This window comes from Lactuca saligna, chromosome 9 (genome assembly GCF_052625555.1).
Source record: "Lactuca saligna cultivar CGN05327 chromosome 9, ASM5262555v1, whole genome shotgun sequence".
Lineage (NCBI taxonomy): Eukaryota > Viridiplantae > Streptophyta > Magnoliopsida > Asterales > Asteraceae > Lactuca > Lactuca saligna.
In genome coordinates, this window is record NC_136425.1 from 161,604,413 (window position 1) to 161,631,669 (window position 27,257).

The 27,257-nt window shown below is 42.8% G+C and overlaps 2 protein-coding genes across 2 annotated transcripts; both read left to right on the forward strand.

The window, feature by feature from the left end:
* The first annotated feature begins 780 nt into the window (after positions 1-780).
* LOC145016886 (uncharacterized) lies at positions 781-1,236 on the forward strand. Its single transcript, XM_078975054.1, has one exon. It carries the CDS (start codon positions 781-783, stop codon positions 1,234-1,236), a length of 456 nt encoding a protein of 151 aa, XP_078831180.1.
* Positions 1,237-25,601: 24,365 nt separating this feature from the next.
* Positions 25,602-26,723, forward strand: LOC145016887 (uncharacterized). The gene is made up of 2 exons (XM_078975055.1): positions 25,602-26,205; positions 26,278-26,723. Exons 1-2 carry the CDS (start codon positions 25,602-25,604, stop codon positions 26,721-26,723), a joined length of 1,050 nt encoding a protein of 349 aa, XP_078831181.1.
* The last annotated feature ends 534 nt before the right edge of the window (positions 26,724-27,257 follow it).

The window sequence follows — 27,257 nt, forward strand, 5'->3', positions numbered from 1 at the left end:
TGCCAACATATATAGTTCAGAAACGTTGAATAGCATTTTAAACTAATTTGAGTTAAAATGATAGATTTTCATATGAGTAGCAGTTACACAACAGGGGTAATGTCATAAAAATCATAGCATTTAAACCCAGTTTGCAATTAGTCTCAACATGTTTTTTGTTCTTCATTTTCCATAATTCCGGAACATGTTTCAATTAGTGAGTTTGGGCCGGTTACCAATAGGTCGTTGCCTATTGCCACTGACCATTGCACTTGTGTTCTTGGAAGGCTATCAAACGTCAACCTACAAAAATCACTTTTTGCAAAACGTCTTGTTCATATTGGTTTTCAATGTTCGATATTATCCTTTCCTTTTTTTATCTCCTGATTTATTGCCTTAATTTATGTTTTTCCCTTTTAAGGTCTTTTCTATTTATGAGAGGTTTTACTCCATTCTCTGTAATCGAATTTTTAGATCAAAATATTTACTCAATCAATATAACAAAATCTCGATTTCATTATGGTATCAGAGCAGTGATCCTACTGCTCGACATAAAACCATGGCCGAAGTTGCAGATCAACCGACGAAGGACGGCGGCAACGTCGTCGACCACAACTCACCATATTATCTTCACCCATGTGATTATCCTAGACAAATCCAGGTTAACGATGCATTGTCTGACAAAAACTATGTAGATTGGGTTCAAGAGATGGAGAATTTCCTATTCGCAAAGAAGAAAATCAGGTTCGTCGATGGATCCATTGAAAAACCAGACAAGTATCCAAGGATTACATGGCTTGGATGAGGGTGGATGCAATGATTAAGGGATGGCTTACTACTGCCATGGAGAAGGAAATACGAAGCAGTGTGAAGTATGCAAGCACAGCATCGGAGATGTGGTTAGATCTTCGTGAAAGATTCGAAAAAGAAAGTGCACCAAGGGCGTACGAGTTAAAGAACAAAATCGCTGCTTCACACCAAGACGATACTACTGTTTCAGCCTACTACACAAAACTTCGTTCTCTGTGGGATGAAATTCAATTGGTTTTTCCTATGCCACGGTGCACTTGTGACATTGGTAAGAGACTCGTTGAGCATCAAGAGAAAGAGAAGTTGTATGAGTTCCTTATGGGTCTCGACAATGATTTTGGGGTTATCAAAACTCAGATCCTCGCCACCAAACCGACACCAGGTCTCGGGACTGCCTACCATCTTGTTGCAGAAGATGAACGACAGAGAATGATAACAGAGGTGTAACAGTCGGATTTTCAGGTATCTTGTATATTTATGATTTTTGGTGTTCTGAGAGGGGACTCGGCGAGTTGGAGCTCAGACTCGCCGAGTAGGGTCGCGGATCTGGTTGCAGGATCGCGCCTGGACTCGGCGAGTCCAAGATATGGACTCGGCGAGCCCGCACTGTGTAATGAAACCCTAATTTCTCGGGTTTGGGACCTATTTAAAGGGCCTTATGGCCGTCATTTGTGCTCACCAGTCCCTTGAGTGAAACCCTAATCGAGTGTGAGCGTTTGGAGCAAGGTAGGAGGCCATTATTGATCTTGGAGGTGTCATTTTTGCAAGGAAGGAGAGAACTAGCTAAGGGAAAGCAAGTGGAGCCACTTCTGAGAGTTTGGAGTCCAGAGCATCACTATTGTGGTAATAATTTCGAGTTATCTTCTTCCTTGTTGATGTTTATTTTGATTTAGGGTTTGTTGAACCTTTTTTTGGCAAGATCTAGTGCCCCCTTGGTCCCTTATGTGGTTTAAACCATAGATCTGGACCCTTGGAGGTCCAGAGTGTCCCTTTGCCCAAGCTTTTTGGGAATCAATGGAGGTTTTGGATTGGAATCCTTATGCCTTAGGTCAAAACTCTATTTATGAGCCATGGGGTGTGTTATGGGCACCAAGATAGAAGCTTTACGTGATGAATCAGTTTAGGGAGGCCAGATCTATAGATTGTGGAAGCAGATCTGACCTTAGAAGCAAGTTGGAGTGGTTGCATGGCATGGACTCGCCGAGTCTGTTCATCAAACTCGACGAGTAGTTTGAAGATTGCCTTGGGTTCGCTCAGTGAGTGGTCCAATCGATTCATGGGTTGACTCAGTGAGTCAGGGTGAGTTAGAGAGGGACAACAGGTGGACTGAGTCAAACTGGGACTCGCCGAGTTGTTCTTGAGACTCGGCGAGTTGAGTCGGGGTGGCCCCACGATTCTTCCAGATGGAACTCGTTGAGTCAGGGGGGAGTACTCGACGTGTAGAACGGGAGTTCTAGAGAGTTGGTGAAAACGTCTAGACTCGCCGAGTCGCCATAGCGCACTCTCCGAGTCCGGTCAAAGTTGACCATTGACCGTTGACCTTTGACCAGAGTTGACCTGTGTTGACTTCTTAGGGATAGTCAACCTTAGAAATATAAAGTGTTAATCAGAGACATGTGATGATATAGGAGGATTAGAGCTAGGAGGATCGAGCACGAGGGATTTCCAGGATTCGTGAGATATCGAGATACGCGAGGTGAGTCTTCTTACTATACTTTACCTTGAGTAGGTAACCAGAGTTATGTGATAGAGTATTTGTATGCTATGTATGTTATGTGTTGTACTGCATTATTTCTATGTTATTTATGTGGTGCATGTTTATCAGAGTTAGAACCTGAGGGTTCACAGGGTTTGGGTGCACGGACCCACAGAGTTATAGCCTCGAGTGGCTAATATGTGTTATATGTCGTATTTTGGGGAACTCACTAAGCTTTGTGCTTACAGTGTTTGATGTTATTGTTTCAGGTACTAGTGACGACCGCGGGAAGGCGCCGGCTTGATCCGTACACACACACACACACGGAGTTTATACATTTGTGATCTTGGGATTTTGTATTGACTTGAGTTGGATAATTAATATGGTTGTTTTATGAATTTCAATTGAATTATGTTTTATGAAAGTTTGAAAATTTTGTTTTGAAATTTACGGTGTTACAATTTGGTATCAGAGCCTTGGTTTGAGGGATTCGGGTACACCTTCGGGAGTATTTGAACTCAAACTGAGGATTTGGAAAGATATTTTCAAAAGAAAACTTAACTTTTCTAAGAGTAAAAGATTTTCTTGAAAAAGAAACAAGTTCCAGGAAGAAACGTGTGTACGATCAGTCAGCACCCGAACGGTGAATTCCCAAAATACCTTTATATTATGTAATATTGATATTGATATGATGTATCCGCATGCTAGAGTAGGCTAGGTATTGCTATTAGGACTAGAGTGGCCTGATTTGTGATGCCTTAGCCTAGGGAGAGGTGAGCTGCTATGAGATGCTTGAGAGTGAGTAGGTAGCAGCGAGGGGCTTATGAGAGATCTATTAGAGAGTGGTCTACGCATGGTAGAGTACTTGGGATTTGGGATCCGAAGAGGAAGATTTGGGGTGTGTACTGAGACGGTGTGGACAGTAGTATTGGGCCCGTACTACTGAAAGCACCGGGGCGGTGCACGGTCCAAATAAGAATCTTTGGGATACCAAGAATCAAGGAGGGATGGATTGTCGAGTGTGAGTATGCTCGAGTGAATTCTAATTTATCATATGTTGTATTTCAGAGGGTGATCATGGTGAGGACACGTCATATGCCGAAGGGTGTCGGAGCTAGTGACGAGGAGATTCGACAGATCATTCATGAGGAGGTGGCTGCGGTCATTAGAGCTGAGATACCAGAGATGTTCGGGTCTATTAAGACCGCACTGATTGAGACATTTGACGAGCGTTATGCCGCTCTTTCTGAGGCTGCTGTTGTAGCGGCTACCGCAGCGATCGCTGCAGCGAGACCCCAGGGAGGTGATGCGTCGTTGTTTCGGGAGTTCAGCAACACCAAATCACCAGAGTTTGATGGGACGCAGGATCCGGTGGCAGCTATGAGGTGGATATCTGATATGGAGGGGTGCTTCATCACTTGCTCATTTCCTGAGCATCTGAAGGTTCGGTTCGCGCTGAACAAGCTTCGCTTGGGAGCGAAGGACTGGTGGAAGTTTGTGACGGCGCATTTTACGCCTGCTGAGCTTTCGGCGGTGACCTGGGAGAGGTTCACTACCATGTTCTGGGATGAGTACGTTCCCCAGGTGGAGAGGGAGCGTTTGGCACAGGAGTTTCTGACCCTCAAGCAGGGTACTGAGTCAGTTACAGCGATCACGAGGATGTTCCATGAGAGGTCGATGTTCTGCCCTGAGCACGTGTCCACTGAGCAGGCACGTATGAGCTGCTAGTTGAGCATTTTGAGACGGGATATTCGGGAGTTCTCCGCGAACTCCTCGTATCGGACATTTACTGAGCTTCAGGCAAATGCCCGGAAGAGGGAGATTGAGCTTGAGACACAGGCCAGTGAGGAGGCGGAGTCTCAGGGGAGGGATCGGCGGCTGGTACAGTCTCAGCCGGCAGCCAAGCGGGCCAAACCCGCTGATCCCAAACCCGGGAGCCAGAAGGGCTGCACTTGCAGGAAGTGCGGTAAGGGTCATGATGGAGTCTTTCGAGCGGGATCTTGCTACAAATGTGGCAAGGAGGGGCATATGGCCAAGGACTGCCCCAAGGGGTTTGCAGTGTGTTTTCACAGCAACCAGACCGGACACCGGAATGCGGAGTGTCCGCTGTTGCGCGGAGCATCTCAGGGATCTGATCCTGCCGCCATCAGAGCTACAGAGAGTCGGCCCGTGAAGGCCGAGGCGCCGAGAGCTCGAGGGAGAGCCTTTCAGCTGACTGCGGAGGAGGTCCGCGCTGCACCCGATGTTGTGGCTGGTACGTTTCCTTCTATGTATTTATTTTGATGTTGAGATATTATGCATATTTTATGTTATGCGTAGGTACCTTCCTTGTGAACTCTGTGCCTGCTTTAGTGTTATTTGAATCGGGTGCGAGTCGGTCTTTTGTATCTTTGGCCTTTAGTCAGCATATCAGTGTTAGTCGTGAGGCATTGAGTCGGCCTCTGAGGGTTTCCATAGCTGCCGATAGAGTGATTTGTGCCACGGAGGTCCTCCGGGGATGTGTGTTAGAGATTTTTGGGGTTGAGTTTCCGATTGATCTGGTTCCTATTGCGATGGGTGCTGTCTGTGTCATTGTGGGCATGGACTGGTTGAGCCGATTCGGTGCGGTTATCGATTGTGAGCGTCAGCTGGTGACCATATGAGATCCTAGTGGGGGAGTTCTTTCAGTGTACGGCGAGGGTACACGTTCTGGATCAAACTTTTGTTCGGCCGCAAGGGCGAGGCAGTGTTTACATCAGGGTTGTAAGGGTTTTGTGGCATATGTGATGGATACACGGGTGATCTCCGAGAGACCGAGTTCAGTGGAGGAGGTTCCGGTGGTGCGTGAGTTTCCAGATGTTTTTCCCGAGGAGTTACCGGGTGTGCCTCCCGTGAGGCAAGTAGAGTTCAGTATTGATTTGGTTCCGGGGGCCGCGCCTATCGCTAAGGTGCCTTATCGTCTTGCGCCTCCAGAGATGCAAGAGTTATCCTCGCAGCTTCAGGAGCTGCTGGGGAAGGGGTGTATTCGGCCGAGTAGCTCGCCGTGGGGAGCGCCCATTCTGTTTTTGAAGAAGAAGGACGGCTCGCATCGAATGTGTATTGATTACCGAGAATTGAACAAGCTGACGGTCAAGAACCGTTACCCGTTGCCGAGGATCGACAATTTATTCGATCAGTTGCAGGGAGCATCTTGGTTCTCCAAGATCGATTTGAGGTCGGGCTATCATCAGGTGAGAGTGCCGGATGAGGACGTCCAGAAGACATCGTTCAGGACGCGATATGGGCATTATGAGTTTGTGGTGATGCCTTTTGGGCTCACCAATGCCCCGGCTGTGTTCATGGATCTCATGAACAGGGTATGCAGGCCGATGTTGGATCGGTCAGTGATTGTATTCATCGATGATATTCTGGTATATTCGAGATCCAGAGAGCAGCATGAAGAGCATTTGAGGGAAGTTCTTGGGGTTTTGAGATCGGAGAAACTTTATGCAAACTTTTCCAAGTGCGAATTCTGGTTGCGGGAGGTCCAGTTTCTGGGACATCTTGTTAATCAGGAAGGGATATTGGTCGATCCGGCCAAGGTTGAGGCGGTGATGAGTTGGGAGGTGCCAAAGTCACCCTCTGAGACCAGGAGCTTCCTTGGGTTGGCAGGGTACTATCGGAGATTTATCAAGGATTTCTCCAAGATCGCGGTGCCACTCACCAGATTGACCTGGAAGGGTGTTGCATTTTCATGGGGTCCCGAGCAGCAGACCTCCTTTGAGACGCTTCGCCAAAGGTTGTGCGAAGCTCTGGTATTAGCTCTTGCGGAAGGGATGGAAGATTTTGTAGTGTTTTGTGATGCATCGATTTTAGGGCTGGGAGCGGTACTGATGCAGAAAGGGCATGTGATAGCATATGCATCGAGACAGTTGAAGCCTCATGAGACTAGATATCCCACGCATGATCTAGAGTTGGGGGTAGTGGTGTTCGCCCTCAAGATTTGGCATCACTACTTGTGTGGGGTTCGTTGTACAATATACACGGACCATAAGAGTTTGAAGTACTTGATGGATCAACCTAACCTAAATATGCGGCAGAGGAGGTGGTTAGATGTGGTCAAGGATTATGATTGTGAGATCCTGTACCACCCGGGCAAGGCTAATGTGGTAGTTGATGCGTTGAGCCGCAGGGCGGAGAGTACTTCACTGCGAAATGTATGTTTGAGATTGACCGTGATAGCTCCAGTTCTGGATGCCATTCGAGGGGCACAGGCCGAGGCTGTGCAACCGGAGATGCAGAAGAGAGAACGGGTCGTTGGTTTGGTTTCAGAGTTCGTTTCGGATAGTCGAGGGCTTAAGACTTTTCAGGGCCGGATTTGGGTACCGTTTGTGGGCGGTATGCGTACTACTTTGATGGAGGAAGCACATAGATCGAAATTTTTGATCCATCCCGGGGCTACGAAAATGTATTTGGATTTGAGGAAAGAGTATTGGTGGCCCTGTATGAAGAGGGACGTCGCAGGGTTTGTCGAGAGGTGTTTGACCTGCTAAAGGGTGAAGGCCGAGCACCAGAGACCGCATGACAAGTTGCAGCCATTGGAGGTTCCCGAGTGAAGGTGGGAACAGATCACTATGGATTTCATCACCAAATTGCCGAGGACTGCCAGAGGAGTTGATGCAATTTGGGTGATTGTGGATAGGTTGACGAAGAGCGCTCACTTCCTTGCCATCAGTGAGAGTTCTTCGGCGGAGAAGTTGGCGGAGGTTTATGTGAGAGAAGTGGTATCTCGGCATGGGGTGCCGATCTCGATTGTGTCGGACCGTGATGTGCGTTTCACTTCCAGATTCTGGAAGAAATTTCATGACGAGTTGGGTACTAAACTGCATTTTAGTACCGCATATCATCCCCAGACAGACGGCCAGAGTGAGCGGACGATTCAGACGCTTGAAGACATGCTTCGAGCATGTGTGTTGGATTTCGGGGGTAGCTGGGATGCGTATTTACCCCTGGCGGAGTTTTCCTACAATAACAGCCATCATTCGAGCATCGGTATGCCGCCCTTTGAGCTGTTGTATGGTAGGAGGTGTCGGACCCCCATTTGTTGGGGTGAGGTTGGGCAGAGAGTGATGGGCAGTACAGAGATCGTGATTCAGACGACAGAGCAGATACAAGAGGTCAGACAGAGGTTATTGACCGCCCAGAGCCGACAAAAGAGTTATGCGGACAGACGCCAGTCCGAGCTTGAGTTTCAGGTCGGCGACTTCGTTCTCCTGAAGGTTTCCCCTTGGAAAGGAGTGATTCGGTTCAGGAAGAGGGGCAAGTTGGGGCCCCGGTTTATAGGACCATTTCGTGTGATTGCGAGGGTAGGCCGGGTAGCCTATCGGTTAGAGTTGCCAGCAGAGTTGGGGCAGATCCACGACACTTTTCATGTGTCGCAGTTGAGGAAGTGTATAGCCAATGAATCGGCAGTGGTTCCATTAGAGGATATTCAGGTAGATGCAAGCCTGAATTATGCCGAGAGACCAGTGGCCATCAGAGATAGGAAGATCAAGGTTCTGAGGAATAAGGAGGTACCTCTGGTGTTGGTTCAGTGGCAACACCGGAGGGGATCGGAGATGACCTGGGAGCCAGAGCGTATGATGCAGGAGCAGCATCCGGAGCTATTTTTAGAGCGAGACTTTGAGGGCGAAGTCTAGTTCTAGTGGGGGAGAGTTGTAACAGCCGGATTTTCAGGTATCTTGTATATTTATGATTTTTGGTGTTTTGAGAGGGGACTTGGCGAGTTGGAGCTCAGACTCGCCGAGTAGGGTCGCGGATCTGATCGCGGGATCGCGCCTGGACTCGGCGAGTCCAGGATATGGACTCAGTGAGTCCGCGCTGTGTAATGAAACCCTAATTTCTCAGGTTTGGGACCTATTTAAAGGCCCTTATGGCCGTCATTTGTGCTCACCAGTCCCTTGAGTGAAACCCTAATCGAGTGTGAGCGTTTGGAGCAAGGTAGGAGGCCATTATTGATCTTGGAGGTGTCATTTTTGCAAGGAAGGAGAGAACTAGCTAAGGGAAAGCAAGTGGAGCCACTTCTGAGAGTTTGGAGTCCACAGCATCACTATTGTGGTAATAGTTTCGAGTTATCTTCTTCCTTGTTGATGTTTATTTTGATTTAGGGTTTGTTGAACCTATTTTTGGCAAGATCTAGTGCCCCCTTGGTCCCTTATGTGGTTTAAACCATAGATCTGGACCCTTGGAGGTCCAGAGTGTCCCTTTGCCCAAGCTTTTTGGGAATCAATGGAGGCTTTGGATTGGAATCCTTATGCCTTAGGTCAAAACTCTATTTATGAGCCATGGGGTGTGTTATGGGCACCAAGATAGAAGCTTTACGTGATGAATCAGTCTAGGGAGGCCAGATCTATAGATTGTGGAAGCAGATCTAACCTTAGAAGCAAGTTGGAGTGGTTGCATGGCATGGACTCGCCGAGTCTGTTCATCAAACTCGGCGAGTAGTTTGAAGATTGCCTTGGGTTCGCTCAGTGAGTGGTCTAATCGAGTCATGGGTTGACTCAGTGAGTCCGGGTGAGTTAGAGAGGGACGACAGGGTTGACTCAGTGGTCTAATCGAGTCATGGGGTGGCCCTACGATTCTTCCAGATGGAACTGGTCGAGTCAGGGGGGAGTACTCAACGTGTAGAATGGGAGTTCTAGAGAGTTGGTGAAAACGTCTAGACTCGCCGAGTCACCATAGCGCACTCGCCGAGTCCGGTCAAAGTTGACCATTGACCGTTGACCGTTGACCGGAGTTGACCTGTGTTGACTTCTTAGGGATAGTCAACCTTAGAAATATAAAGTGTTAATCAGAGACATGTGATGATATAGGAGGATTAGAGCTAGGAGGATCGAGCACGAGGGATTTCCAGGATTCGTGAGATACCGAGATACGCGAGGTGAGTCTTCTAACTATACTTTACCTTGAGTAGGTAACCAGAGTTATGTGATAGAGTATTTGTATGCTATGTATGTTATGTGTTGTACTGCATTATTTCTATGTGATTTATGTGGTGCATGTTTATCAGAGTTAGAACCTGAGGGTTCACAGGGTTTGGGTGCACGGAGTTTATACATTTGTGATCTTGGGATTTTGTATTGACTTGAGTTGGATAATTAATATGGTTGTTTTATGAATTTCAATTGAATTATGTTTTATGAAAGTTTGAATTTTTTTTTTGAAATTTACGGTGTTACATGAGGAGAAGAAACCCACCATGGAAGCCGCTGCATTTAAAGCATTTGTTCCAAAGCGTGAAAACCTCTCCTCGAACCAGCAGAAGGAGAAGACACATTCAAAGACCCCGAAATGAGAGGAAGAGGCTCAACACTGCACCTTTTGCGATAGAGGTGGACACAATCGCGACGGTTGCTTCAAACTGGTTGGTTACCCTGAATGGTGGCCAGGGAAAACCAAAAGTTATAAAGGCAAACCGAAAGCTTCATGTGTCGAAGGTGGGTCGAGTCCTGTTCTGGTTTTCACCGTGGACCAATACAACGCATTCTTGAAGCACTTTGAAGATGGTGTTACTACAAGTGATGAAGGAAGAAAACTTGTTGCTAATATGACAGGTAATGATTATGACGAGGACAATTGGGTTGTGGATACGGGAGCTACCGAACACACAACTTATCGTGTCGATATCCTTGTGAACAAAAGGAAAAGCCTTTATGAACCACCTGTTATCATCCCCAATGGTCATGCCATTCCAGTCGAGGGAAGGGGTGACTGTACCTTGCCTGGAGGAATTAAAATAGAAGGAATATTGCACGTTCCCAAGTTTAAATGCAACCTTCTATCTGTTAGCCGATTAACTAAAAAGCTTCAATGTGCCATAATTTTTTTTCCGGATTTCTGTGTCATGCAGGATCTTCGTACGAGGACCTTGATTGGTGCGGGTGAGTGCAAAAGAGGTCTATACCGAATAAGGCTCTCTGAAAAGGGAAGAAAGGTTATGGCAGTTAATATCGGAAGATGGCACAAGAGGTTAGGTCACGCATCTCAAGAGAAACTTGCTAAAGTTGACTTTCTTAAGGGATTTTCTTTTAACATTAGAGATACGTTCTGTGATTCTTGTTCAAAGGCAAAACATACAAGGTCACCTTTTCTTTTAAGTGACATTAAAACAAAAGGATGTTTTGAATTATTACATTGTGATGTGTAGGGAAAATATCGTTTTCCCTCCTTTTCTGGAGCCAATTATTTTTTGACTGTTGTAGATGCTTTTAGTAGAACTGTTTGGGTTTTTCTCATTAAACACAAAAGTGATGCTAGTACCTGCTTGGTCAATTTTTGGAAAATGATAGAAAATCAATTTAGTAAAACCATCAAGAGAATAAGATGTGACAATGGTGGAGAATTTACTTCCAACCTTATGATTGATTTTTATGCCAAGCAAGGTATTTTGTTGGAAACAACGTGTCCACACACACCCCAACAAAATGGAGTCGTTGAGCGTAACCATAGGCACTTACTTGACACGGATGGTGCCTTACGTTTTGAAGCCAATCTTCCCAAGATGTTTTGGGGGGAATGTGTTCTCACGGCAGCCTACATCATATATCGATTGCCTTCTAAAACCCTCAGCCATAAAACTCCATATGAGTTGTTATACAATCAAAAACCCGAATATGATCATATAAGGGTTTTCGGTTGCTTAATGTACTTTTGGAACATCGAAACGAAGGGTGATAAATTTGAAGTGAGGGGGAGACCCGGGGTTTTCTTGGGGTACCCCCACGGAACAAAGGGTTACAAAATATTTGACATCGAAAACAAAAAAATCGTTGTGTCACGGGATGTCAAATTTCATGAAGACAATTTCCGTTCTCGGGTTCTCCACAAACTCAAATTGATCAAGATATTTTTAGTCCCATTCCAAACCAAAGTGTCGAAAGTCCTTATGATGAAGCCCATGACACTTTGCATAAAACAACAAACAGTGAGGCTAATTCTAGTCCACAAGATTTTGATAATAATAATAGGAATGAACCACAAGAAAACAATAATGAAAATGGGAAACGACCAACAGTGAGGAATCTTTTAATCAAAATGGAGATAATCTCCACCAAAATCCTGAATCCCAAAATTCACGACCAAAAAGGGACCGATGTCAACCCAAGCGATTAAATGATTTCGTCGTCAACCTTCCCCCTTCGGTCGACCATGCACACACCCCACCAACTCAAGACACCTCAACGGTACATCCTATTACAAATTATCTTTCTTACGATAATTTTTCTAATACTCATAAAGTTTTTTTGGCGGCCATCACTACAAATGATGAGCCGAAACACTTCAAGCAAGCTATATAGGATCCAAAATGGATTGAAGCTATGAAGAAGGAAATCCAAGCTCTTGAACAAAACGACACGTGGACCCTCGAGACGCTGCCAAATGGAAAAAGAGCCATAGACTCAAAATGGGTCTACAAAATCAAATACAAACCAAATGGAGATGTCGAAAGATACAAGGCAAGACTCGTGGTGTAACGACCCGTCTCTGGTATGTTACTTTTATAGTATTTATTTTAGAAGTTTGTAGAGGGACTCGACAATTCTATGTCCTGACTCGTCGAGTAAGGTCATGATCTTGATCAGCTAATAGATCGGCGACTCAGCGAGTCCATATTCGGGACTTGGCGAGTCGGCCTGCCAGGTGGAAACCCTAAATCCCTGGGTTTGCACCCTATATAAACCATCTTATGAGCCCCAAACTCGTCTCCTTCACCCTCAAAGCACCAGTTAGCAAACCCTAATCATTCCATTGAGTATTTGAGCATTCTTTGTGTAATCTTGAAGTTTTAAAGAGAAGGAGAAAGCTAGATTCAAAGAAGAAGAAGAATATCCAAGTCTTTGCACCCATTTCAGAGTATTTTGAGGTAATAATCGGTTTCTTCCTGTTTTGATGATTGATTCTCCTTTGTATGCATATTTAGCCCATTCTTTAGCTTGCTCATAGTAGAGAAACCATGTTGGATGGGTTAGCTTCCGAATCTAGCCATGTTTTAGTTCCAAAAACGTAGATCTATTAACTTTATGGGGCTATTTTGCATGTTAGCCCTAAATCTACTCTTCCAAGTGCCTTTTTAGCCTTTATATCCTTTTGTATGCATTTGTACACGTAAATTTGGGAACTTTACGTGGTAAACCAGCCTTAGGAACTCAGATCTATATATTGTATGCAGTGGTTTTGAGCAGAATCGAGTTTTTAGTGATTGCATGCATGGGACTCGGCGAGTCGTTCTTCGGACTTGGCGAGTCGAGTCGTGAGTCCCCGATTCTTCCCCTTTGCGTGATTCCGAGTGGGAACCAGTGAGTAATGGAATGGACTTAGTGAGTTAGAGGTTAGACTCAATAATGGAAGGACTCGACGAGTTGTTCATACAACTCGGCGAGTCCAAGGCAATCTTCTTAAGATTCAAGAACAACTCGACGAGTTGTTCATACAACTCGGCGAGTCGGATGCATATGACCTGAGTGTTGGAATAGAATGGGAACTCGTCGAGTATATGCCATACTCGACGAGTAGCAGCGAGCAGGGTTGAGAAATGAGAGTAGAGACTCGGCGAGTTGGCGGCCCAACTCGGCGAGTCAGGTCAACTGAAAGTTAACTTTAACCAGGAGAGTTGACTTTAGCCAGGGGTAAAAGAGTCATTTTACCCCAATGCAGTTATTAGTATTTGATTGAATATATTTGTGGAATTGTAGCCGGGGAGATACCGGAGCAGCAGCAGATAGTTTCCAGGGCCACACACTCAGCAGCCAGATCACGAGGTGAGTTTCCTTTCAGTAGGAACGGGTCTAAGGCCACAATGCCGGCCCGTTTAGCTAGAAGTAGTTTCCGGACTTTGGTCCGATGCAGATTTTAGTATGTTTGATGCCTTCGTGGCTCAGACAGGATTTATGTGTTATGTGTTCCGGGTTACTGCCCGATGTAGTATGCTATTTATGTGCTCATGTTAGTTGCTATGCTTATGTTATGCTATGTTCAGTAGTTCCGGACTTCTGTCCGATCCAGTTAGTTCCGGACTTCGGTCCGATGCAGTTAGTTCCGGACTTTGGTCCGATGCAGGAGGCAAGGCCTCAGTAGTTCCGGATTTCGATCCGATGCAGAGGGCAAGGCCCTGGTTAGTTCCGGACTTTGGTCCGATGCAGTTTCCGGACTTCGATCCGATGCAGTGGGCAAGGCCCGGTATGTGTTATATGTATTGTATGGTATGTGGTAGTTTGGGGGAGCTCACTAAGCTTCGTGCTTACAGTTTCAGTTTTGGTTTCAGGTACTTCCGCAAGCAAAGGGGAGAGCTCGGGTTGATGGCATCACACACACCACAGCTTCAGTTGTCTTGGGAGTTGTTTTTAGTTTTTCATAGATGGGATTTGATACAGTATTGATACAGTTTACTCATAACACTTTGCTATTGTTTTTGAGATATTGACGTACGAGTTTTACCTTATGATATTATCATGGTGTTTTTAGTAATTATTAAACAAAAATTTTTGGGTCGTATTTTGGGATGTTTCGCGTGGCTAAGGGATTTACGCAAATTGAAGGAGAAGATTTTCATGACACGTTTGCTCCGGTAGCAAAACTCATCACTGTTCGTACGCTACTTGTCGTGGCCACCAAGAACAATTGGCTCATCCACCAACTCGACGTTAACAATGCCTTTCTACACGGCGACCTTCACGAAGAAGTATACATGAAAATACCGCAAGGTTTTTCCAAGGAAAACGAGACTCGGGTATGTCGGCTACAAAAATCTCTCTACGGCCTCAAACAAGCCTCTCGAAACTGGTATCAAAAGTTCACCACCGCTCTTCTTGGTCTTGGTTTTTGTTCATTAAAATCAGATCATTCCCTTTTTATCTACCGAAAAGATGGCATTTTCATTGCTAGCCTCATATACGTTGATGATGTCATCATTACGGGAAATAATTCTAAAAAGATACAAGAAATCAAACAAAGCCTGCATGACCAGTTTAGCATAAAAGATCTCGGTGAGTTAAAGTATTTCATTGGGGTTGAAGTCGCACAGACTTCGAGTGGTCTTGTTTTGAGCCAACGAAAGTACACTCTTGACATTTTGGAGGATTGTGGCATGGAAGGGTGTCGCCCGAGCTCTTTTCCCATCGAACAAAACATCAAACTTGCTATGGATGACAAAGATCCCAAGGTCGATGCCACTCATTACCGACGACTCATTAGCCGATTACTCTATCTTCAGGCCACCCGTCCAGACATTGCTTACTCGGTTAACATCCTCAGTCAATTCGTTTCAGATACTCGCAAAAATCATATGGATGCCTTGTTCAGAATTTTACGATACCTCAAAGATACACCTGGTCAAGGTATTCTTTTACCAAAAGAAGGTAGCGTGAATTTAGTCGTCTACTGTGACTCAGATTGGCTTGGTTGTCCTCTCACACGGCGCTCTCGAACGGGTTACTTGGTTCTTCTCGGTGGCACCCCCATTTCGTGGAAAACAAAAAAGTAGTTTGTTGTTTCACGCTCTTCCGCTGAGGCCGAATATCGGGCCATGGCTGCCACCGTTAGCGAACTTATTTGGATGCGATGGCTCTTGAAGGAACTCGGCTTTCCCCAACTTGCATCCACCACCATTTTCTGTGACAATCAAGCAGCTCGACACATTGCTAATAATCCCGTCTTTCACGAACACACTAAGCACGTTGAAATGGACTGCTACTTCGTTCGTGAACGTGTTGAATCGAAAGAAATTTGCCCTATGCCGATCGACTCGAAGCTTCAACTTGCCGATCTTCTTATGAAGGGTCTCGGAGCTGCTCAACTTCGTTCCTTCTTGACAAGTTGGGCATTGTTAATTTACATGCTCCACCTTGAGGGGGAGTATTGGTTTTCAATGTTCGATATTATCCCCTCCTTTTTTTATCTCCTGATTTATTGCCTTAATTTATGTTTTTCCCTTTTAGGTCCTTTTCTATTTATCGGAGGTTTTACTCCATTCTCTGTGATCGAATTTTTAGATCAAAATATTTACTCAATTAATATAACAAAATCTCGATTTCATAAGTTCAAATACGGTTTGCAGAGTGATTGAGATGGTAAGAATATGTTATCAATACTCTTTAATTCGAAAACCCTTTGATCCATGTATCATCAGAGAAAAAGAGGAGATGAAAAATGACCTGTTATTCAATCTATCTATTCTATTACAAAGAGAAGGAATATATATATCTAATTATTATACACACTAGTAACTAACTTGCACTTGAAAAAGATGAAAAGAATTTGTGCATTCAATCTATCTACTCTATTACAAAGAGAATCTTCATGGTTGGGTTGCGCGGGTGACCCTTATGTGGGATTCATTGAGTTTTGGGCCTCCACAACTTAGTTCACTGTCCCAGTTTGAGTTCAATCAGCTCCTAGCCCGTTTTTCTTTAATTTTTCTTCATTTTAAGTGCAATTTGACTTCTCCAAATCACATATAGCTCGTGTACTCGCCCGATCAGTAATCCCGCATGCACAAATATTCTTCCATTTTCTTGCAAATTCAAAGTTCATATTCTCCAAGCCTTCAAATAATCAACAAGCCCGCTCCATACATCCTCTCCACTAGTTATCAAGCTCATAATCCTTGCTGTCTTCCAAGTCCATATGTCTCCTAAATATCCCACTTTGCTAGTTTCCTTAAAATCTACAATTATGCTCATGAAACTAGAAAAATACCCGAAATAGTCATAAAATAAAGAAAGAAAAATATGCATGAAAATTAGCTAAATTATAAATGAAATATGCTAAAATAAACTATAAAAAGAATTAAAGAAAATGAAACTACCATATTCAATCTATCTACTCTATTACAAAGAGAAGGAATATATACATCTTATTATTTTACGCACTAGTTACTAATTTGCACCTAACAACTAACAACTATAATTAAATTAATTGTATAATCATAATCACATAACTAACTGTGTTTGAGTAAGCATAACAGAAATAACATAATTGAAAGTACAATGTTATTACCCCCCCCCCCCCCCCCTCAAGATGGCCTTTGGATAATGTTTTTAAAATCCATCTCGGATACAATCGGTAACATCTTGTGTTTGGTTAATGGTTTTGTGAAAATGTCTGCCAGTTGATCCGTTGAGCGTATAGGCATGAGCTTAATGGTATTTTCTAAGATCTTGTCTAGTATAAAATGCAAATGGAGCTCAATATGCTTAGTCTTTTCATGGAATGCTGGATTGGATGCAAGCTGAATTGCAGATTCATTATCACAAAATACAAAGTGGATTTAGTGAGATGCATGTAAAAATTAGGAAGCAAACGATGAAGCCAAATAATCTCCACTATAGTAACAATAATAGCTCGATATTCAAATTATGTTGATGATCCAGATATGACTTTTTGCTTCTTTGATTTCTATGAAATCATGGAATCACCTTTGAAAATGCAAAAAAACCCAGAAACGGACCTTCTAAGAAGATTTAAAAAAGCCTTGACCATGATTAAACTTTAAAAACTTTAAAAGATGGTTTGCAGCTTGAAGATGTGTAATTATAGGATTGGTAACAAATTGGCTTAATCGATTAACATCATATGTGATATATGGCCTCATTATGGTTAAGTAAATTAACCTCCTAATAAGACATAAGTCGTCTGTACTTAAAAGGATCATGTAATGGTGCACGACTAAAATTCGAAGTTTTGCAAGCAGGGTCCATGGGATAGTAGATTGGTTTGGCAGCCAACATGTTTGTGTCTTCTAGCACATTGAGAACATATTGTCTCTATGAAATAAAGATTCCTTCTTAAGATATAGCAATTTCAAGGCCCAAAACATGTTTCAACTTTCCCAAATCTTTAAGCTTAAACTTTTTCCTTAATCGTTGTTTTATATCATCAATTTCATTGATGGAAGCACCTGTTGATACAATGTTATCCACATATACTAAAAGTACCATATAAGTTGGCCCTTTTCCTTTTTAAAAAAATAGTGATCTGCCTTAGATTGGGTAAATCCTTATTGTAACATCCTTACTCCCAGGTATATTATCTATTTATTTATTTTGAGGACCATTGAGCAACTCGACGAGTTGGTGCTATAACTCGCTGTGTAGAGTTGCATTGTGCCACGTGGGATAAATAATCTACTCGACGATTTAGAGGGTCGACTCGCCGAGTAGACACTGTGAAGTGAAACCCTAAATCCCCGAGTTTGAGGACTATATAAGGACACATATAGCCTCATTTGTGGCTCACCAGCTGCTTAACCTTACTGTGTGAAACCCCAAACGAGTGTAGTGAGCTAAGAGATTCTCCAACCTAACCTTGAAGGATTTTAGTGCATCTTTGAGAAGGAAGAGGAGTTTGTTTAGCAAGGAACAAGAAGGAGTTGTTGGGGTTCAGGCCATTTCATCCAGAGCTTCAAGAGGAAGGTAAAAATCTTGAATATTTCCCCTTTATTTGATTAGATTTCACGAGTTAAAGAAGTTAGGGTTTTCATCACATTTTATTTAGGACTTCGAGAATACTAAGTTATCTAGAGGTTTAAACCTCAGATCTGGACCTTGTGAGGTCTCTAGAGCCCAAAGGTCCCAACTTTATTCATCCATGTGAGGAGTATTGTGTTTAACACCTTGTGGGAACATGTATTGGTAAATTGGAGCAAAACCACCAGACATGAGCGTAAAGATCGAAACTTTACGTAACAATCGAGCCTTAGGATGGTAGATCTAGTGTTTGGAGTGATAGATCTGCCTTAAATCGTCTGAATGAGAAATCAAATCGAAGGGACTCGCCGAGTCCACGAACTGACTCGACGAGTCGGTTAGGGTTTCTCCCGATGAGCTGGACCATGTGATAGCTCGACGAGTTAGGGGTTAACTCAATGAGCTAGACCTTCACGAGGCTTATGAGGAACGAGTGGACTTGATGAGTCGCATGAGTGCACTCGGCGAGTCAGGTCAAACTTGGACTTTTGACTCGAGTTGACTTCTGTTGACTGTAGGGTTTGGTCAACATGAGTAATGGAGACCATGGAGGGGTAGAATGGTCCTTTACCCATTCCAAGAGTTAGACAGAAAAAGAGAACAACTTTTGGTGTATTTGAGTATGAGTAGAGTATTAATTAGAGATACTTATCCTATGTGTTAGGCGGAGGCTAGTTTGAGATTTCCGAGTACAAGACTTTTACTTGCTAGCTTACGAGGTGAGTCTTTTCACTATACATACCTACAGTGGTAATATGAGTTGCGTGTGACCGGAGGGTTTTATGTGTTTATTTGAGTACTGTGATATCCTGCATTGTGTGATTTATGCCATGTATTATTATGAGTTACAGAGTTAGGACCAGATGGTCTACAGAGTACGAACCGGAGGGTCAATCAGAGTTATGGGACTGGAGGGTCCCACTGAGACACATTGACCTGAGGGTCTTACAGAGTTATAGCCTTGAGTGGCTAAAGAGTTGTATGTGGAATTTGGGGAATTTACTAAGCTTCGTGCTTACCATGTTATGTGTTTCAGGCACTTCTCATGATCACGGGAAGGCGCCGTCTTTATTGTACACACATCAAAGATTGAGTTATGATTGAGAGGATCCTAGAGTTTGATATATAAAGTTTTTTATTATCAGATTTGATGATTTTACATTGTGACATTTTGAGATTTTATTACTGTGGTAAATGTGTTTTTAAATTGAAAATTTTGGTTTGAAAATTTATGTCGCTACAAGTTGGTATCAGAGCCTTGGTTTGAGAGATTCGGATGCACCTCCAGGTGTGTTTGAACTCAAACTGAGGATTTGAGGAAATTTTTCAAAAGAGATAATTTTTCTAAATTAAGAAAGAGTTTAAGAGAAATGAGTTGGATCAGTGTGTACAATCAGCCAGAGCCCGAATGGTAATTTCCCTAAATACCCTTACTTTTGTGTTGTGAGATATTTATGAGATATTATGCATGCTAGAGAGTAGGCTAGGTATTTCATATTTTAGGACTAGAGTGGCATGATTTGTGATGCCTTAGCCTAAGAGTTGCTGCTATCTGTGATTGCTTTTGAGTATGAGTATTAGCAGAAATCAGCTAGAAAGGGTTCTTGAGTTGAAAGGAAATCTAGGAGAGACACCTAGATGAGCTTATGAGAAGTCTTCTGAGAGAGTATTTTTTTCTTTGTGAGATATAGAGTACTTGTGAATTGGGATCCTAGGAAGAGGACTTAGGATGAATACAGATGTGGTGTGGAAGGTATTATTAGGCCCGTACTACTGAAAGCACCAAATCTGTAGGCAGTCCAAGTAAGAATCATTAAGGTGCTAACGAACAAGAAGGGGAGATTGATCAGGTGTGAGTATACTTGAGCGAGTCTCTAATTATTTTGTGTTGTGTTTTAGAGACATCATGCTGGGTACGCACCATAACCCAGAGAGTAGTGGAGTCAGTGATGATGAGATTCGCAAGATGATTCATGACGAGGTGGTCACAACTACACGAGAGGCTATCCCAGAGATGTTTGGGTATATCAAGACCACTCTGATCGAGGCGTTTGATGAGCGATATGTTGCTGTTACCCAGGCGGCTGCTACTGCAGCCACCGCAGCAGTCGTTGCTGCCATGCTACAGGGGTTGACTCATAGTTGTACCGAGAGTTCAACAACACGAAGCCACCAGAGTTTGAGGGGTGCGTCTACACTTTTTCATGTTCAAAGCACTTAAGGGTACGGTTCGCGCTGAACCAGCTTCGCTTGGGAGTGATGGATTGGTGGAAGTTTGTGATAGCCAGTCTTACTCCTGCAGACCACACTGCAGTGACATGGGAGAGATTTACATCAATGTTCCGAGATGCATATGTTCCCTTGGTGGACAGGGAATGATTGGTCCGGGAGTTCCTGTCTCTCAAGTAGAAGACAGAGTCTGTGACAGTGATTACGAGGATGTTTCATAAGAGGGCATTGTTCTGCCCTGAACACGTGTCTAACGAGCAAGCACGTATGAGTAGGTATTTGAGAATTTTGAGTAGAGATATTCTTGAGTTCGTGGCGAACTAATCTTATCGGTCATTTTCTGAGCCTCGAGAAAATGCCCGAAAGAGGGAGATGAGCTGGAGACTCAGGCCAGGGAGGAGGTGGAGTCTCAGGGGAGAGACCGGTGGCCAGCACAGTCTCAGCCAGATGGAAAGCGGGCTAAGCTCGCATATTCGAGATTAGGAGGCCAGAAAGGCCGCACTTGTGGGAAGTGCGGCAAGAGTCATAAAGGGAGATGTCGAGTGGGGTCTTGCTTCATGTGCGACAAAGAGGGGCACATGGCAAGGGATTTCCCCAAGGCTTTTGCAGTCTGCTTTCACTACAACCAGATCGGCTATCAAAAGGCCAAGTGCCCCCAGCTACTTCATGGATTAGCACATGGATCTGCACCTTCTGCTATGCGAGCTACCGAGGGGCGACCAACGAAAGATGAGGCACCGAAGGTTCATGGGAGAGCCTTTCAGCTGACAACGGAGGAGGTTCGCGTAGCACCAGATGTCATGGCTGGTATGTGTTCTTTTTTTATTCTATTTGAGTTATTTTGTACTTATAATGTGTAGTGTATAGGTAATTTTCCTGTGAGTTTTGTACCTGCTTTTGTGTTATTCGACTCGGGTGCGAGTCAATCCTTTGTGTCATTAGCGTTTAGTCATCAAATTAGTATCTGATGTGAGGCGTTGAGTCGACCTCTGAGAGTTTCTATAGCCGATGAGCACATAATGTTTGCTACTGATGTGATTTTTTGGTGTTGAGTTTCCGATAGATCTGATTCCGATCGCGATGGCTGATGTCTATGTTATTGTGGGCATGGACTGGTTAAGCTGTTTTGGAGCTATGATCGACTGCAAGCATCAGTTGGTGACCATACGAGACCCTAGTGGGGGAGTGCTTATAGTGTATGGCGAGGGTACCCGATTTGGGTCAGCATTTTGCTCAGCTGCCAGAGCGATACAGAGTCTACAGTAGGGTTGCAAGGGTTTTGTAGCGTATTTCATGGATACGCGGGTTGCTACCCAGAGACCGAGTTCTATCATTGAGGTTCCAATAGTGAGTGGGTTTCTAGATGTTTTTCCTGAGGAGTTACTAGGTGTGCCTCCCAAGAGACAAGTGGAGTTCCGGATTGATTTGGTTCTGGGTGCGGTGCCTATCGCCAAGGCACCTTATCACCTTGCACCATCAGAGATGCAGTAGCTATCCTTGCAGCTTCAGGAGCTACTGGGGAAGGGTTTTATCAGACCGAGTAGCTCGTCATGGGGAGCGTCGATCCTTTTTGTCAATAAAATGTACATTGATTACCGGGAGTTGAACAAGCTAACGGTCAAGAACCGTTATCCACTTTCGAGGATCGACGATTTGTTTGATTACTTGCAAGGGGTATCTTGGTTTTCCAATATTGATTTGAGGTCTGGATATTATCATATGAGAGTCCACGAGGAGGATATTCATAAGATGGCTTTTACGACTCGTTATGGGCACTACGAGTTCGTGGTGATGCCTTTTTGGCTCACCAACGCACCGGCAGCGTTCATGGATCTCATGAACCGGGTGTGCAGACCGATGTTGGATCGATTGGTGATCATGTTCATAGATGATATCTTGGTGTACTCGAGATCCAGAGAGCAGCATGAGGAGCATCTGAGAGAGATTCTTGGTGTGTTGAGATCCGGGAGGCTTTATGCCAAATTCTCCAAGTGTGATTTCTGGTTACAAGAGGTCCAGTTCCTAGGGCACCTCATTAATCAGAATGAGATATTGGTCGACCCGGCCAATATTGAGGCAGTTATGAGATGGGAGGTGCTGAGATCCCCCACCGAGATCAGAAGTTTCCTAGGATTGGCCGACTACTATCGGAGATTTATCAGAGATTTCTCCAAAATTGGGGTCCTGAACAGCAGGCCTCATTCGAGACTCTTTGCTAGAGATTGTGTGAAGCCCCGGTGTTATCCCTTCCCGAGGGAGTGGAGGACTTTGTGGTATACTGCGATGCATCTATATCTGAGTTGGGTGTAGTGTTGATGCAGAGAGGGAACGTGATAGCATACGCATCGAGGAAGTTCAAGCCTCATGAGACGAGATATCTCACCCACGATCTAGAGTTAGGGGTGGTGGTGTTCGCTCTCAAGATCTAGCGTCACTATTTGTACGGGATTTGGTGTACCATATACATGGACCAAAGGAGCCTGAAGTATCTCATGGGTCATCCAAACCTAAATGTGAGAAAGAGGAGATGGTTGGATGTGGTGAAAGACTATGGTTGTTTTTTTTTTTTTTTTTTAAAAAAAAAGCTCTTCTAACCTCTTAGTGCTGCGTGGCGCAGCACACGCGCAACACTTTTAAGTTCGCAGCAGTTTGTTTTTCTGCAGACTTCGGGTTCAAAAACCTCTTCCCGTCCTCTTCCCCATACAACATTATGCTTTGTTCTTCTAACCGCTTATAACCTCGTCTAAAAAACACACTACAAAAAAAAAGATGCCACTGCCCTAAATAGAAAAATGCCGCTCGAGTCCCCTTTTTCTTCTTCGCTCATTCTCCTTGTTCGTTCTCAGCACCGATCGGTCCTGTTGTAGACCGAAGTCAGCCCCCGCCCTCCGCTAACCCTCCCTCGCCGGTCACCGGTGCTGCTGTCAATTGCATGTTCTCAGCATCCTTCATTCTCAGCGCACTTAAAAAGGTTAGGTTTTTTTTTCTGATTTCTTATAGGGTACCGATTGTGCTACTGTTTACCATGTATATATGCTATTTGATTGATTATTCTTGAAGTCAAAATAATACTTGTACTACAATTAAAACTTGTTAATACCTGATTGACACCATCGATATTTCAAGCTTTGTTTTATTGAGTATACATTCTGGTAAAATTTTGACGCTTTGGAGTGCTGGGTGTATGAGTTTTTGGTTCTCATATGGGGTCTTATTTCTAATCCCTTTTCCGGAAATATGAGTAGCCTCTTTATGTTCTACATCTCCTCCGCCTCTACCGGAAAACAAGATTTTTACCTGAAAGAAATTATAGTGGGTAAACTCTCTTTTTTTTCAAAGTCTCAACAGTAAAAAATATGGACAATAGTGTACTTTATGCCAAAAGCTGCAAAAGCAACAATATCATTTAACTATTAAAAAAACATTTCTTAATTGTGAAAAAAACTATTATATATATATATATATATATATATATATATATATATATATATATATATATATATATATATATATATAGTTACGCAACTTGTTAATTTATTGAATATTAAGGATTTATTGTTATATTTCTTAGTTAGGTAAGGTATGTATTTTTCTTAAAACCACTAAAAGGTTGGTGGTTGCAAAAGAATTTTTGAAAATATAGTTGTTTTGTAGAAAAACAAAAAACATTACATGTTTGACCAACATTTGCATGTTACAGTGGTTGTGATAGAATTTTTATTAAAAAACAGATAGTTAATTTAGCATAAATAAAAATTAGGTGATTAAATCGGAAAAAATGACAAACAATAATGGTTTTTATGTTATTACCAATTTTTTTAAAATCTATTTGTCAAACTTATTTATATGGATTTGTTTTGAATTTTGGTTTCGGCCCCCCTAGTTTGTGCTTAAATACTTATTTGTTGATTGTGTTGTATAATCTTTGGTTATACGTTTTTTTTTTGTTCACTAATGATGTATTTTTGTTGAATATGCTAAACTTATTTGTTGATTGTGTTGTAATATGATTAATCTTTGTAGCTAAAGTATGTATTCTATTTTTTTGTTATTAGCAATGGGAGATAAACATACATGGACCAATGAGCAAAAAAAATGCTTATTGCAAACTTGTATTGAAGAAGTGCAAACCGTGGGTAGAAAATGTTTGAGTTTGCACAAACAATCATGGCATAAGTGAGGAAAAACCATTAAGGAAAAGTTTAGCGTGGATTTGAATCAACAACAATTAAAAAACGCCTATGATAACCTTAAAGCGAAATACATAGGATGGTTATACTTAAAAAACAAAACTGGAAACCTTTACAATCCACAAACAAATACTTTTAACTTAACAAATGAGGAGTGGGAGAACTTTAAAAAGGTATATATATATATATACACACACACACATATTTATATGTGTTTTGTTTATATAGTTGTCATTTATTCTTATATTACTTTTGTTACATTGATTGCGTTTAGGGACATCCGAAAGCTGCTTCTTTGAAAACCGTCCCATTAGTGTTTCCAGAGCTTTGTGCAGAACTCTTTGATGGTAACAGTGCATCTGGTAATCGGAGCTATGCCACATCCCAAACACCATCGGGACATGGATTATCTTCTTTCCATGTCGCACCACTACAGCTTATGGACGCCCCTTCCATTAACATAGATGAGGATGACTTCTTTTCCAGTCATACTCAGCCTCCATCTTCTGCTGCTTCACCTTCTGTTGATTCACCTTTTGTAACCCCAACAAAAGGGCTAAACCCTCAACTCCAAGACCTCGAGCTCCTAGTGCCTCACTTGATCCACCTTCTTGTGCCTCGCCTAAAGTTTCTATTAATGATGATGATTTAGCACTGGAGATGCAAAAAGCTCTACGCCATTTGACTCAAGGGCCAACAATTCCCTAATGCTTAGAGAAGCTTGAGTTGCTCAAGTTAGACCCAGTAGACCCTTTACGATTTGGTGCGTATCATATTTTTCGAGGGACCATGAATATGAGAGAGATGTGGGTAAATTTGCCTAATGGTCCGCAAATATTAAGAGGATGGATCGAGATGACAACTACAAGTTTAGGAGTTTTAAAGGATGGAAAGATTGTTCGTTAAGTTTATACGCTTGAGTTGTTTAGGTTTTAATTGCAATGTTTTAGTACTTGAATGTTATTTTTAGTATTTGGTACTTGAATGTTATGTTATTTTTAGTATTTTGTACTTGAATGTTATGTTATGTTATTATCTTATGTTAGTTGGCTCTTGAGTCTTATGTTATGTTATTATCTTATGTTATGTTATGTTTTGCTGATTAATAGGTTTGTAATGGATCACGACAAAAAGATATTACTCATAATTCTTTTGTACTTGTACATCCGCTACTTTTGGAAGAGGGGTGTGAAACGAGTGCGGGACAACGATTCGGAAATGACGGGACATGAATTTACGTTAGAGTTACTTCACCGTAATCCTCTACAATGTCTTGAAGTCCTACGCATGTCCCGTGAATCAGTTGTCCGGCTATGTGCTCATTTTAGAGTAAACTATGCATTAAAGGATAGCAAACATGTGTCGGTCGAGGAGAAGATGGCTATGTTTTTTATGATGATCGGTCATAACCAACGTTATGTGATTATCAAGCAGAGATTTCAACACTCAAAGCAAACAATTCATAAGTTTTTTCATGAAGTGTTGGACAAAATGTTGCTTTTCTCACATGACATTATAGTACCAACTTCTTTTAATCCGAATCCAAACATTCCGGGACATAATAGGAGACTACGACAGGCGTTCAAGGGAGCAGTTGGTGCACTTGTTGGCACTTTGATACATGTTGTTGTCCCAGGAAACAAACGGGATTTATATAGAAGTAGGGGAAAAGGAGATTGTTACCAAAACGTATTGGCAATATGTGACTTCAACATGATGTTTACGTTTGTTGTGGCCGGTTGGGAAGGGATAGCACACGATTCTAGAATTTTATCAGAAGCATTAGCAAATCCACATGCACCATTCCCGCTTCCACCATCAGGTATATTAATGGTTATTTAAATAGTTTTATCTTAGTTTGAAAAATAAATGACTTTTTTTTGTTTTTTTACAGATAAGTATTATCTTTGTGATGCCGCCTATGCAAACATTCGAGGTTTTATGGCACCGTACCGTAATGTGAGGTATTGGCTTGGAAATTTCCATCAAAGACGTGCATTAACGAATAAAGAAAAGTTTAACCATGCACATGCAAAACTTCGGAATGTCATTGAGCATGCTTTTGGTGTCTTGAAAGCACGATTCCCTATATTGAAGAGGATGACACCATTCTCGTTGGTTACACAACGAAACATTACCCTAGCATGTTTTGCGCTTCATAATTTTATAAGAAGAGAGGGACTACGTGATGAGTATTTTGCACGATATGATGAACCAAATATCCCGGTTCAGAATAACAATGCGGTCGTTGATAATGATGAAGATGAGATTCCAATAGGGGCGGATTCTTGTAGGGGCCAGAGGGGGCGATGGCCCCCTTGCTTATATCTTGGATATTAAACAAAAATGAAGCTTTGGAGACTCTTGAAAGGAACTGAACACCACAAAATAAAAAACTAGAAGTTTTGTGTATAACGGGAAGTCCTAAATTCAAGTAAGCACGAACCACCAAGAGTAAAATCTAAAATTTCAAACTATCTGATAATAACTATGAAAGAAAGAATAAACTAAAAAGTCTAAAAAAATATAACTGAATGTGTTGCCATTCTCCATCCTTGTTGATTTCATCTCCGGTCTTGGTATCACTATGAACCCAACCTTCATTAGTCGTTGAACGTTATCACTGGTTGGGTTCTCAGCCTCTCCAGCCTCTGCATCGACGAAGATTCACTTTTACTGCTCCACTTACTTATAACTCCAGGCTTGTTCTCTGTATCTTGTTCTTTCTCGGTGGTTGCTTAAGTTTTTTTTATGGTATAATGTTATTTAAAGGAGTCAAAGGCTACAGCAATACATTGCGTGTGTTTGTGTGTCTATACATGAATTGTCTTTTCTACCAAACACTAGAAACTATACTATTTTAGGTCTTAGGTA

What these genes read in the sequence shown, in the direction of transcription:
- LOC145016886 (XM_078975054.1), top strand. Translation starts at nt 781, where the DNA reads ATGAGGGTGGATGCAATGATTAAGGGATGGCTTACTACTGCCATGGAG.
- LOC145016887 (XM_078975055.1), top strand. Translation starts at nt 25,602, where the DNA reads ATGACGGGACATGAATTTACGTTAGAGTTACTTCACCGTAATCCTCTA. An exon ending in ATTCCCGCTTCCACCATCAG is followed by an intron (nt 26,206 to 26,277) that starts GTATATTAATGG and finishes GTTTTTTTACAG; the next exon opens with ATAAGTATTATCTTTGTGAT.